This window comes from Theobroma cacao, chromosome 1 (genome assembly GCF_053813885.1).
Source record: "Theobroma cacao isolate CCN51 chromosome 1, ASM5381388v1, whole genome shotgun sequence".
Lineage (NCBI taxonomy): Eukaryota > Viridiplantae > Streptophyta > Magnoliopsida > Malvales > Malvaceae > Theobroma > Theobroma cacao.
In genome coordinates, this window is record NC_142639.1 from 40,147,366 (window position 1) to 40,160,220 (window position 12,855).

At 35.9% G+C, this 12,855-nt stretch overlaps 4 protein-coding genes across 6 annotated transcripts; all 4 read right to left on the minus strand.

Annotated features, from left to right (window-relative positions):
- Nucleotides 1-67: 67 nt before the first annotated feature.
- On the minus strand, nucleotides 68-3,680 carry LOC18614180 (N-terminal nucleophile aminohydrolases (Ntn hydrolases) superfamily protein). 2 transcript variants are annotated; one of them, XM_007051811.3, is made up of 10 exons: nucleotides 3,035-3,680; nucleotides 2,815-2,935; nucleotides 2,648-2,732; nucleotides 2,439-2,520; nucleotides 2,160-2,289; nucleotides 1,466-1,632; nucleotides 1,227-1,390; nucleotides 586-709; nucleotides 394-498; nucleotides 68-308 (listed from the first exon to the last, which is right to left on the minus strand). In XM_007051811.3, the coding sequence occupies exons 1-10, from the start codon at nucleotides 3,239-3,241 to the stop codon at nucleotides 216-218; spliced, it is 1,278 nt and encodes a 425-aa protein (XP_007051873.2). In that variant the 5' UTR covers nucleotides 3,242-3,680; the 3' UTR covers nucleotides 68-215. The 2 variants fall into 2 exon arrangements, with proteins under 2 accessions (XP_007051873.2, XP_017982013.2); XM_018126524.2 differs by having other exon boundaries at nucleotides 2,815-2,909; nucleotides 3,035-3,212.
- An 80-nt stretch (nucleotides 3,681-3,760) lies between these two features.
- Nucleotides 3,761-6,781, minus strand: PMM (phosphomannomutase). The gene is made up of 12 exons (XM_007051812.3): nucleotides 6,596-6,781; nucleotides 6,372-6,461; nucleotides 6,204-6,248; nucleotides 5,974-6,040; nucleotides 5,757-5,833; nucleotides 5,501-5,536; nucleotides 5,086-5,141; nucleotides 4,882-4,981; nucleotides 4,683-4,778; nucleotides 4,495-4,584; nucleotides 4,172-4,223; nucleotides 3,761-4,004 (listed from the first exon to the last, which is right to left on the minus strand). The coding sequence occupies exons 2-12, from the start codon at nucleotides 6,438-6,440 to the stop codon at nucleotides 3,946-3,948; spliced, it is 747 nt and encodes a 248-aa protein (XP_007051874.1). The 5' UTR covers nucleotides 6,441-6,461; nucleotides 6,596-6,781; the 3' UTR covers nucleotides 3,761-3,945.
- A 644-nt stretch (nucleotides 6,782-7,425) lies between these two features.
- LOC18614183 ((+)-neomenthol dehydrogenase-like) lies at nucleotides 7,426-9,578 on the minus strand. Its single transcript, XM_018126531.2, has 5 exons — nucleotides 9,191-9,578; nucleotides 8,843-9,089; nucleotides 8,553-8,621; nucleotides 8,263-8,439; nucleotides 7,426-7,943 (listed from the first exon to the last, which is right to left on the minus strand). Exons 1-5 carry the CDS (start codon nucleotides 9,208-9,210, stop codon nucleotides 7,566-7,568), a joined length of 891 nt encoding a protein of 296 aa, XP_017982020.1. The 5' UTR covers nucleotides 9,211-9,578; the 3' UTR covers nucleotides 7,426-7,565.
- A 226-nt stretch (nucleotides 9,579-9,804) lies between these two features.
- LOC108663166 ((+)-neomenthol dehydrogenase-like) lies at nucleotides 9,805-12,071 on the minus strand. Of its 2 annotated transcripts, none has more exons than XM_088802954.1 (5): nucleotides 11,907-12,071; nucleotides 11,574-11,820; nucleotides 11,351-11,425; nucleotides 10,500-10,667; nucleotides 9,805-10,387 (listed from the first exon to the last, which is right to left on the minus strand). In XM_088802954.1, the coding sequence occupies exons 1-5, from the start codon at nucleotides 11,924-11,926 to the stop codon at nucleotides 9,986-9,988; spliced, it is 912 nt and encodes a 303-aa protein (XP_088659080.1). In that variant the 5' UTR covers nucleotides 11,927-12,071; the 3' UTR covers nucleotides 9,805-9,985. The 2 variants fall into 2 exon arrangements, with proteins under 2 accessions (XP_088659080.1, XP_017982025.2); XM_018126536.2 differs by having other exon boundaries at nucleotides 9,805-10,363; nucleotides 11,907-12,066.
- Nucleotides 12,072-12,855: the final 784 nt, after the last annotated feature.

Here is a 12,855-nt window from a genome sequence, read left to right on the forward strand (position 1 = left end):
AATAATTCTGGGGAAAGAAAAAATATGCAACCGCATCTCAGAGAGGCCAAGAACACAATTCATGGCATTGGCTACCATTTGTAAGAATTTTTTATTTTCTTCTCAATAGCAAAATTAGATTGTATCAATGGCAATTAGAAGATACAACACAGTCCCCAAAGAAAAGTACATTAGAAAATTTTGATCTGAGAGTTCATCCTCAAAACAAAGACCAGTCATAACAAATTTTCTGTAGAAAGATCAATTCGAGCTTCAAAATGATCGATACCAGTTCTATTCTGCTGTTTGGTCCTCCTAAGAATCGAAACCTGAAACAAAAATATATCAACATGTGGGGATTAATAGATCTTTAACTTCTATTGGCTCTCAAAGCATTGCAAGCAATTGTCGTACCTTGGGACGTTCCATAGAACTACCAAGAAATCCTATACCAAAGGACAAGGAAGAGTAAGCAGCACCTATCTCTATAGCTTTCAGCTTCGGAGGATTTCCTGGAACCTAAACCGACAAAATTGACAAATAAACACTAAATTTAAATAAATGTTATAAGGAAAATAACTATTAAAGGTTTAATCAATAGCTCACCGTGATAGGTGCATCAGCTTGCACAAGTAAAATCCCAGCGCTTCTATCAGTATCATTTTGACTGCTCTCATGAACAACAGAGCGAATAACTTTCAAGCAAGCCGAGGCAGGACCTGCCTGTGAACTAAGCATGAAAAGAACCTGGTTAGTGTCAGATTTAAGGGAAATGGATGGACACAAAGCCTTGGCAAACTAACATAAGTGTTGCAATGAATCTAAGGAATGTTTTCAGATTTAGCAAAGGCAGACAAAGGTTTTCACTTGTGTCTTTTAATGTTTCTTTTTCAACTGACATTATATATCTTGTAACTGCCAAATAATAAAGATAGTTGTCTGAACTTAATGTAAACCAAGTTACATGGATAAATCTTCAAACTTAAGCTCTATAATTTAGATAAAAAAACTTCAACTTCAATTTCAAGCTTCATCACTTTTATGTTCTCTAGCCAAGCAAAGACCTTTACCAACTCCAAGGGGTAAGCCCAGATTCAGGTGGAAAACTAATATTTTGAAATTTTGTGGTTCTACTACTTTCCTTAATAAAGAAAAGGGGTACAAGCAGAGGTCCATTTAGAACACTGAAACTTTATTCATGTCAAGAAATAAATTTCTGTTAGGCATATAAACTGAAAGAATCTTACAGCGATGATGAGACACAGCACTCCCGAGCTGCAAATCCTTTCATTAGGTATTCTCCTGCACCAGTAGCACAACTACCAACAATGAAAGGAGCCCCAAAGGGTCCTTTAAAGGAGGCCCAACAGCCTGAACCATACATTGATGCTAATCCCACACGACCAGAGACCTGTTATGATATGGGGGGATATCTTGTAGATTATATAGCCACCAAGAAGAATAAATTTCTACAAGTAAGTATCACCTTCAGTGCAATACCACCACTAGAGGCCCCTGATGCTATATGTCCTTCAGTGTCAACACAAATAACTCCAACAGTGTCCATGATGCTGTCCTCTTCTGTTGTGTTGAGCGTACATGATTGACCAGCCCTGTTCTCCTCCAAAGTATCACAAGTTTGAGCTTGTGAGTCTGACATACAGATGTACCATTTCAGTTAACAATCTTGTCCAAGCTTATTGACATGACATGTATCTCCAACACAATATTAAATGTGCAAAAATATTAGAAGATAAATAACCAAATCTTAGTGCATGCAGAAGAGGCTTAAAGAAATATGCAGCAATTAAATAAGCAATCAAATATCAGTAAAACCGATACAACTCACACCACACAATTATAGAGATACAAAGTCATTACTGCTGAGAGATATCAAGAATGCTACGTGATGCAGATGAAGGACAATTCAGACACAAAGCTATAAAATTTAACCCATTCATGAAACATGATGTTTGAGATCTGTGAAATTGATTAAAATAAATTACTTCAAAGATGCGCATGGGTGCAACAAAAAGAAAAAAGTTCACAATGTTTCAGGGAGAAAATTTGAAGGTGGAATAAAGGGTTAGTTCTATAAGCTAGTAATCACTATATAAAAAAGTATTGGTTTTAAAATAGAAAAAATAAATCAATTCTAATATCTGAGGGTGATCAAATACCTTGAATTGATGCAGTCTGTTGTGCATTACAAGAATTTTTTTCAGAAGAAATATCAATCTCAGCTTTGGCACCAACAAGCATTGCTTTGTAATGTTTCCATTGTGCCTTTGCCTTAGGTGTCACTAACCACTATTTTGACATAGAAACAGGAAAATTTTATTTAAGAAAAGAATGATCTGCTAGAAAATTTACATTGAGTAAGACAAACTATAAACGTAATGGAGAATAATCCTCTTTTCTAAAAGACAGATAAACACAACATTGCAGAAAACCCAAACCTGATCAGCCTTTCCTATAGTTTCTGGCAAGGGAATGCCTTTAGACTTTGCCCACATGCGTGCACCTTCACCAACCAATAACCTTGGGGAAACGCATAAAAGGCCCGAGTTAAACAATAACAACAAAAATAAACATGAAGATTTGACTAAAGAGAAATTTTATAATAATTCAATAGTAGCAAATGAAAGCAAGGAAAAGCAGTTGTTACATGGGAGCTAATCGACCCAACAAAGAAGACCCCTTCATTTGCTCCTTCACTAACAATGCAGCAATCTGAATAGCATTTGGAACACCTGGTCTAAAACCAACAAAATAGATACTCAGTAACTTAAAGAAGAGCACTATAAGATTTGCTCCAAGGAATATAAAATTTACCAGGCACAGCTCCAACAGCCCCAAAAGTTCCAGAGTGACCATCCATAAGACTTGCATCACATTCTACAGTACCATCTTCAGTTAAATTGGAGCCTCTGCCAGCATTTGTGCTAGGATCATCCTTTTTTTTTTGTTTCAAAATTAACCATTTTTTTTAATTAAAATGGACCCTACCCGAAGGGCAACATATTATTAGGAAAAGAGAGAAACGGGGTTTTACCTCAAGCACTTGAATAGCGGCGGCAACAGCATCCACACATCCACCAGGACCTTTACGGAGGACGGAAGCAGCAGCCAGGCAAGCGCGTTTCATGGCCAACCTTAAAGCTTTTTCATTGGAAGGGGCGTGGTATCCGGCGCCAACGTGGACCCCCACAAAAAATCTGGGCTTTTGGGGCACTGCCTCGCCACCCACTTGCGACTCCATTGACTTGGGATTGATAGGGTGGCTGTGGGTGTCAGTCTCAGTTTTCAGGGCAAAGTGTTAGAAGCTTAATTTGGGCAATGAACAAAGTCTTTGTTAAAGCCCAAGGGCTACCAGTTCTGGGTTTTCAAATACGTATGACAGTTTGCCTTCTACTACTACTACTAGTACCTATAGTATTTAGTTTTACGAGAGGATTTGGTTTTTTTTTTTCTTAATAATTTATTGACTGGAAATAAACCTCTATCGGTGCTGTAACTCCATTGTTCAGTAGAGGATTAATGGTTTCTCCTTACTGTTTTACTTGTTGCTTGTTTATTTGTGTGCGACGTTCTAGCTTTATGGCATCTTACTAAGCAAGGCTGCCTGGTTTGACAGTCTTCAACCATGTAATCAGTCTTTTCTGTAATTGATTTCTTTCTTTCTCTTCTTTTAATGAGATTAGATACATGGTCTCAGAAAGATGTAAATTGCTGCAACCTTTATATATTGAACGCCAAAGTAAATTTGCTTTCACTCAGGTTATGGCAAGAGAATTGTGATACAATAATTCTCGCAAGTTCTCCATTAACAAATTTCCATCACTTTGACGATAACTCATAACGCTACATAATTGATCTAGAGATCTGCTTACGCTTATTCTTCGTGTAAAATACGTGATACAAATCGTATATCACTTAACAATATACAGAATAAAAATTTGAAGTTCAGGGGTTGCACAGGAAGAGAGCTGTGCACTGCTCCACTGTATCTTCAGGACTAGTAACTGCAACAAGAAAAACCATATCGTTGATCATTCTGAGGCATCATTGGCACAAACTAACATTTGGAAAATTTTGCAGAGTCAATGGATATTACATCATTGTATTCTGATTACCAATGAGCATTTAAAATGTGCCTGTAAATAGTTTGTATTTGAATTACACAACTGACCTGTGTGACCCACTGTTCTCTCTGACTCAAAAATTTCATGATCATTTCCTCCCTGATCATAAAACACCCAGGCAAGACCATCAGCCTCATTAAGGAATACAAAAATTAGTGGACAGAAAGAAGGTTTACCGCCAAGCATATAGACTGAAAAAAGTCAAATGTACTAGGGACAATGACAGTATATCCATTGTATTATGCAGGGTGGAGACCAAGCCTTACCACCAGGGTAAATTTGTCTTAAAAGGATCAACTTGTGGGTGAAAAATGGGGGAGAAGAAAGCAGTAGAGGATGGCCAAAAGAGTAGTATGAAAAAAGAATGAACCTTGTAAGTTTTGTCACCAAAGAAGTGAATTTCTTGAAATTCTTCAAGGTATCTCAAGCAGTAAGTTTTGTCCCAACCCTGGGGGAAAACCTGTTACAAGCAAAATGAAGCAATAATTAATTCAATGTATCTGTTCGATTTTCCTTTTATTTTAAATTGTTCAATCAAAAACCATATGCATTACTTACATCAAAGCTTATTTGTCCTCCAATTGAAAATGTCAGGTTAAGGTGAGCAAACTTTTCTCGAAGCACAGAAACCATTTTTGGGCGTATGTTGTGAACCTGGAACCCCAAGTGTTTATATTTATGTAAGCTACATCTATAAAATCTATAGAGTACAAATTTCGCATCTTTTCGACAGCAGAAACCAAAGGATTTTCTTTACCTTGTCATACTTTTCGAATTCATCTCTTTCTTCTTGGCTGCAGTTTCGCCCGATTGGAGATACATTGAGCATCCCACTTCGGAATTCTATGAATGTTCCTCTAAATAAAAAATTGATAGAGAGGTGGTCTTATTCAGCTTGGCTTATAAAGGAATAAGTTGAACTAAACTTAAAAATTGAAGTCCATTCTGTGAATCTTCTCACCTTTTTATTGGGATATCCAAGTCAGCAATGTAATGCAGTGTAAAGTTTATAAATTCCTGCGCAATCATTTGAAATCTATAAACAAAGACTTAATAGCAAACACCAATAAATTCTCTGCACATGCAGTATTTCTGCCAATCATTCAACCGCCCCACCTAATATATGTGTAGATACTCTAGCCATCCCATTTCCTTTAATTTTGATAAAGAAGAGTATAAGGATCACAGAGATTCACAATATCATCATTAATCAGTCTTTTGGCATCCAGACAGACATCAAAAGAACTAAAAATGTAAGAGAACCGCTAATGAATGCCAATGGAGTCCTAACCACACTACACAAAGCTTTTTCATTATGCGAACTTTTTCGGATGTGCAATAGAAGAGTCATCACATCTAAGAGGGAAGAATCTAACCTTCAGCTTTTCGTCTCCAAGAAATGACTTCAAGCTCTGGAAAAAAGAACAGAGACCAATTAAAGGAATGCAGATCAACCTTAAACCCAGAAAGGGGGGTCAAAAACTTATCATTAGTTCTTAAATTTACACGATATGGCAAATCTGATCACCCCAAAGAAGTGATGTTGTGAAAAAATGTCAACCTCGATAGCTACGTTGTCTAATAATTAAAACTAGCACTTACACACACAGAAAATACATGTGCTGATTATACCTGGGTGCCAATGAGTTTTCCATCTTTATGAGCAACAAGCCCATTTTCAGAAAATACATAATCATAGTCATTAATAACTGCATCGAAAAAAGTATACTATAGTTAATAGACATAGCCATTAATATTACACAGAATTAAACTACAAAGAGATGTATTTAGCCCCAAGTCGTTTATAATAAAGAAACAACCAAATGAATAAGATTTCACATTTACAAACCTGATTTCCCAAGCTGCTCAGATATCTTACTAAGGTCAGATCCACCCACTACTCCAACAGTAACAACCTACAAGTGAAAATAAAAGGATAGAGCTATCATATATCACAGAGAAACAAGTATAAAATTAAAAAAAAATTGACACTATTTTAGTTTTTTGAGAGAGTTAACAGAAGAGAACCAAAAGTGTCATGGTAAAAATCGTTTCTTTATTCCAAATCAAATCATATACCTTCCTCAGCTCCTTCATGAACTCCAACAATTTGGGAGTAGCCACCTACAGCATTTAAAGTGTATGAGACATTCAACAAAAAGAAGGAAAAAAAGAAAGAAAAATGTCAATTGCACTTATATCTAACAACCCAAAAATCATATCACTAAAATTTAGAGGATTAAATACCTTTCTTGGAGCTGTAAGAGTGCCATCAACATCAAACAAAGCAATCAAACCAGGTTTCCTCACAGCCATTGGAATTTATCTAGTTTGCTTCTGCCATCAAAATTGCAATGCTCTCAGTAAAAGTGGAAAGCTAAATTTTTTTTTTTTAAAAGCTGCATTTTAATGATAAAAGATGGAAAATTTAGAGCCAGAGAAAATGTGGGGATGTACTGAAAATTGCTGACCTTTAAGAATTTTGATGGAATTTCGAAGAATGGGTTGAGACTGTGTAAGAGAAGGAGACTGAATTTGAAGTAGATCTCCCGGGGATTAAATACTCTGTTGATTGGGTTGCTTCAGATTTGGGGAAGTTCTCTTTGGATCCGGAGATTACTGTCAAAATGCCTTCGAGGAAAATTATTTTCGGTGTGGTGTTTTCTTATATTCATTGGAACACAAATCAGGATCGTCCACGTGTTAGTTTGACCCAATCTGATGGTTAATATCGACGCCGCCTTTTTCTGTAAAGCCATTGGTAGAGGGGGGTCAATGTTTACTTGTACTTTGAGCATGGAAGGTTTTTCTTTTATTTTTTTCTTGAATTTGGGTTGGAGGAAAGTAGGAGATGGAGCAGTACCTGAGAGGATGATAATGGCATATTCCCAATAGAACCGACAACTTTTCAATCTTTTCTCTATGGTTTCAGATGGTTCGAGGAAGCAGCCAAATTTGGTTGGATATGGTGAACAAGAGCTAGAAGGTGAAGTCGCACTTGCTTCTTTAAGTGCCATCTTTTGTTTTCATTTTGATAGGAAATTTCTCACCATCCTTGACTGGCTTCCTGTTGGCTGAGTCTGGGACCCTTTGGGAACTTCCTCTCAGATATCAAGTTGTCTTGATATTGGAATTGTAAATTGTAATCCATAACCTGAACAATGCCTATATTTATATGGTGAAAGATGACAGGCAACGCTGTTTCCTTCCAAAATTTTCCACATATATAGCGCAAAGGCTGAGTAAATGTTATGCAGAAACCATATTTGCATAAAATGAAATAACACAAGATGGAAGCATATTTGCATGAATGACACGCAATAATTTGCCATATGCTTTTTATTAGATTGAGATTCGTAGGTGTTCATTGACAAAAGAAGGCAAAAGGCATAACTTTTCACAAGGTGAACTTTCTTTTGAAAATGGAGAATTATCTGATCATCAAAATTCTGACTGTTCCATCCGAACAAAGAATTGGCCAGAAGGGCCAGCGTTGGGCAGCAGAGCTAATCTCACTGCACTCTCAGCGCCCTCCTCAACAGTTAACAGGCCAGTGTTGTAGTTTATGTCTGTTTTCACAGAGCCAGGGCAAACACAGATGATGTGGAAACTGGGGTATTTCTTAGCCAGGATCCTTGCATAGGCATTCATAGCTGCTTTGGAGATGGAATAGGCAGCCAAAAGAGTCGGCCAGCCATTGGCCTGTAATGAACCTGCCTCCAAATCTTTCAGAAACACACTCAGTACCTCATCCACTTTCTTTTCTGTCAGATTTTCAACATCACCAAGGACAGCTTTGGCCCATGGATTTGAAATATTCTGAAATAAAATAAAAGAAAGTTAAGTTTGACTAATCCTGGGAGTATAATATAACAGTTAATTTCCAGAAACAATTCCCAGGTCTACAAGGAAAAATTCAAATCATGCTAGTCAAAATAAAGAGAAACAATATCTAACTGCAATAGAAATAGTTAGACCTGCTGACAAATTTTTCATCATAGCAAACTAAACTGCATTGATGAAGGATTAAAGTACCTTTGAGTTTGGCACAAATCATTTGCTTTGCTGTTCATATTGGATGAAAACAGTATGAAGCTTCTAACATGTCTGTAAGTAAAAAGGTTTTAAGCTGATTTACCTTTAACTGCCCCATTGAAGTCGAAACATTTATAATTCTTGGAGAATCAGATAAATGGAGGAGGGGAAGGAGTGTTTCACACATTCTTTTGACACCATAGTAATTTGTTTTGAGGCATTCTTCAGCTAACTCGTTTGTTTCAATCAGTATTTCACTCCAGTTGATTTGGGCACCGGGCTGGATCAAGGAGAAGAAACTAAGTCACTAGCATATACTTGAAACAAGCAACGGTGTACTCTATGTAAAGGCCTAAATGCAAACGAATCAAGAAATTTCGACGATCAGGTTACCTTTCCGAGAACGGAAGCTCTTACAACATCTTGATCTGCTGTAACACCACCAATTCCTGCATTATTCACCTGCACAGAATTCCAACATCCCTCATCCCTTGATAGGTAGCCATTGGGTTTGCTTGAAGGATTTTCAATCATATAACTGTAAGAAGATATAATCATAATATAACAAGCTACATTGGTTTTGATCTGTCTGTGGAATTTAATAGTTAGAGACAAATTGAAATGGTGTAAGCCTGAAATTATACAGGAAAGATATTCAAGAAGCTATTATCAAAATAATATACCAAGATATCAAGCCTTCCGAATTGAGTCTTCAAGAAATCTGCCAAACAAGAAATACTCGCAGGTTCTGTCACATCAAGTTGATGGAAAACGACAGTTTCAGATAAACCAGACTCTTTCAGCTTCTCAACAGCTTCAAGACCCCTCTTCGCATCTCTAGCCGTTAACACCACCGTCGTACCCTTTGTAGCCAACTGCTTGCATATTTCAAATCCAATGCCCCTGTTTGCACCTGTAACCACTGCATACCTGAAAACGAAAAAGCTCAATAGAAGTGAAAAGAATGGAGGTTATGCTCAATTGCAAAATGTAGAAACAAAAAAAGAATGACTGAAGAAAGAAAGCAATACCCCTTTGACGACTCTGCCATCGGTATTGAAGCTGGAAATCAATCTGAAACTCTGGTGGTTCTTAGGTTCTTACGGTTTGCGTTGACTTTAGATTCGTTTTCCTAACTTCTTGAGGTACCCATAGCATCTTTTTCATTTGTTTATGTTGCACTTGTCTGTAGGTAATTCGGATGTCATTTACTTTTTGTTTGTTTTGTACGAGAATCAACAAATTAATGTTGGGGGGAAAACTCACATATATATCCGGAAACAAACAGGCTGTGCGCAGAAAACTAAAGGACCCAAAAGTTCGTCTGTGGGCTGTACTCAAGAATGTATATAGACGTGAGTTCGTTCATTTTTAATGATTTAGTACCAAAGGGTCTCCTCCCATCTCCTTGTTTCAAAAAGGGTAAAAAGGGGTTGTCCCATCTCTGAAACGCCCAAATAAACCTATATAGTGTTACGATTTAAATAATAAAACTAAATTTCATGTTGAAACCTGGCAGTTGAAGTTATCTGATTAGGCAATCATATTTTAAGCTAATAATGTTATCTCTCATTTCAAACAATGAGAACCGTTTGAAAAGCAAGGCACAATGGAGCCTAATTACAAACACTCGGAGCAGAGAAGATTTTACAGTCAGACTGCAGGAACACCATGCATTATTCTCCTAAATGTTTATATTAGATTGAGACTCTGAAACCTATTCATGAACCGCACAAGACAAACATCAATAGTTCTTCACAAGCTAAACTTCTTTTTTGTATTTTGGCCAACCACAAGCTAAACTTCTTTAAATGAAGCAGTTCTGATCAAAAATCTGACTCTTGCATCCGAATAAAGAAGCAACCAGAAGGGCCACCATTAGGCAACAATGCTAATCTCACAGGACTGGCAGCACCTTCTTCAACAGTTAAGAACCCACTATGGTTGTTCATGTCTGTTTTAACAAAGCCAGGGCAAACACAGTTGATGTAGAAACCAGGGTTTTTCTTAGCCAGGATCCTTGTATAGGCATTCATAGCTGCTTTAGAAAGTACATAGGCTGACATAAAAGCAGGCCAGCCCTTAGCTTGCAATGAACCCTCCTTCAAATCTTTCAGATACTCGCTCAATACCTCATCCACTTTCTCTTCTGTAAGGTTTTCAGCATCACTGAGGATTGCTTTAGCCCATTTATTTGGTATATTCTGAACCAGAATAAGAAAAATAAACTAAATTTGATCATTGGAAAATAATTATGTACCTTCTTCATCTCTGTCCTGGAAGTGACAATTTTACTCAACTAAAAAGTTATGACCAGCAAAGAATTTTACTTCTTATTACCTTTAACTTCCCCATGTTGGAGGAAACATTTACGATCCTTGGTGAATCAGATAGCTGGAGAAGGGGAATCAGTGATTCACACATTCTTTTGGCACCATAGTAGTTTGTCTGAAGGCATAACTCGGCTGTTTGAGTCATTAGCTCATGCCGGTTTAGTTGTGCACCAGGCTGCATCAATGAGTGAAACTTAGATATTCCAAGAGTATTCTAAAACATCTTCGGATTGTGAATTATTCAATACTTAGTACTTATAACCTCTGACCAATCAAGAAATATGTTATATGAATAAAAAAACGTTGATAACTAAGTAAGAAAAGAAAAATGTTAACAGGTACCTAATGACATTGATTAAAATGATAATTAAGAAAAGATATTTGTTTTAATGCATTGATCCCTCCTGAATTTGAAGAGAATAGTGCCTATGTAATTCATATTACAAGGTAAAAGATGTGGACTTTGGTTTCAAACTAGAAAAAGTTTATGGCTTTATAAAGCAAATATTATTCAGTTACTCCAAAAGACTAACCAGCTACAGACTAGCATTGAAAACCATTAATCCTCAAAAGACTATGTCCTGGTTGCTAAAAATGACTTCATATGATTGTTTTCAAATAGCTAAAGATTCAAAAAAGAAAAAAGCCATAGGCCTATAACATTGAAAATTTCAAAACCTTGCTGTATTTGCTAAGCCATTAGACCATATATGTGTTTGTACCCAAAGAAAATATACTATAGTGCTATTTCTTCTCAACTGACCTGCTTGATGCTACAATGATGTCAGTTAAGTAAATTTGACCCAAAAAACAGTATGTAAATAAACAAGCTACAATTTGTCTTACACAGGAGACTACCTTACTAAGACCTGCAGCTCTAAGAGCATTAGCATCGGCTTGGACACCATTAATGTATATTCCTGCATTATTCACCTGCACAAGACTCCAGCGTCTCTCATCGTTCAAGCAAACGGACATGGAAAAGAACTAAAACAGAAAAATGAAAGAGGAGGGGGAGGGGGAGGACATAGCAACTGGAATATTCAAAATTAAAGAGATCCCAGTTTTGCAGTCACTTCACCAAAATATCAAGCTTCCCGAATTGTGTTTTGATGAAGTCTACCAAAGAAGCAATACTAGCAGGGTCTACAACATCAAGTTGATGAAAATCTACATTATCAGACAGGACATACTGTTTCAGCTTTTCAACAGCTTCAAGACCCCTCTTCTCATCTCTAGCAGTTAACAACACCGTGATTCCTTTTGAAGCCAGCTGTTTAGATATTCCAAACCCGATTCCCTTATTTGCACCAGTAACCACTGCATATCTGAGAAGAGAAACAAATATGGTTCAGAGAATTGAAGAACAGAACTGGTACTATGTTACCCAGCAGACAGCATGTATTGAAGAAACCTCTTCGTTACTTCTGCCATTGATGATTGATGTGGAGAAACTCGGAAGAAGCCCAGTCTGCCTTTAACTTGCCACCAGCATAAATGGGTCAAAGAATAGTAATTGAGTATTTCCTAGCCGTTTTTTAATTTTGTGCATAAATAAAATTTATGAAATTACTTAAAATAAAGTAAAGAATAATAAAATTATTAACTTGATAAATTGAATAATAAAAGATAATTATTTTGAAAACTTTTCTTACAAATGGAAATTTAATAAAAGTTTTAATTAATAAATTTTTTTAAAATTTTCATAAATGAAAGAAAATCATGTCCAGTTATCAAAAGTGTCAGAATGTAAAAGATTATATTCGTAAGGTGGATTAAATTATGAACCAAAACCTAATATATTGATTCCCAAGTTAAAAAAATTATGTACGAGTGGCATTTAGACCTTTGAAGTATGCATTTGGGGTTTTTTTTTTCATTTGTTTGGATTTTGAGATTTTTTATTTTGATCTTTTTAGGTTAGATTTTTTCAATTAGAAGCTCGGACTTGTTTTGTTTTTATTTTATTTGAAATTTAAAATTTTATGTATTGATAACAAATTTATATTTAAAATTTGAATAATATTATTTTTACATAAACTAAATTGAGAAAGTGGTCTTAACATTTCAACAATATCCATCAACTTTTTATAAATGTATTGAAAATCATGCATAAAATTACAATAATTTTACCTTCTTTGTGTCAATCTATAAACTATAACTATAATTTTATTACATAATTTAATTGTCAGATTATTGTCAAATTTAAAAATTCAATAATTATAAGTTAAAGTGTTAAGATAACTACAGAAAGATTGGCGCAATACTACCAAGTCCAATCAAGTTAAAGTGAAGAAAAGGCCAAAAATGCAAAGACAGTCCCCGAACAATGAAGGCTCAAATTCTAAAAATCAATTCAAAAT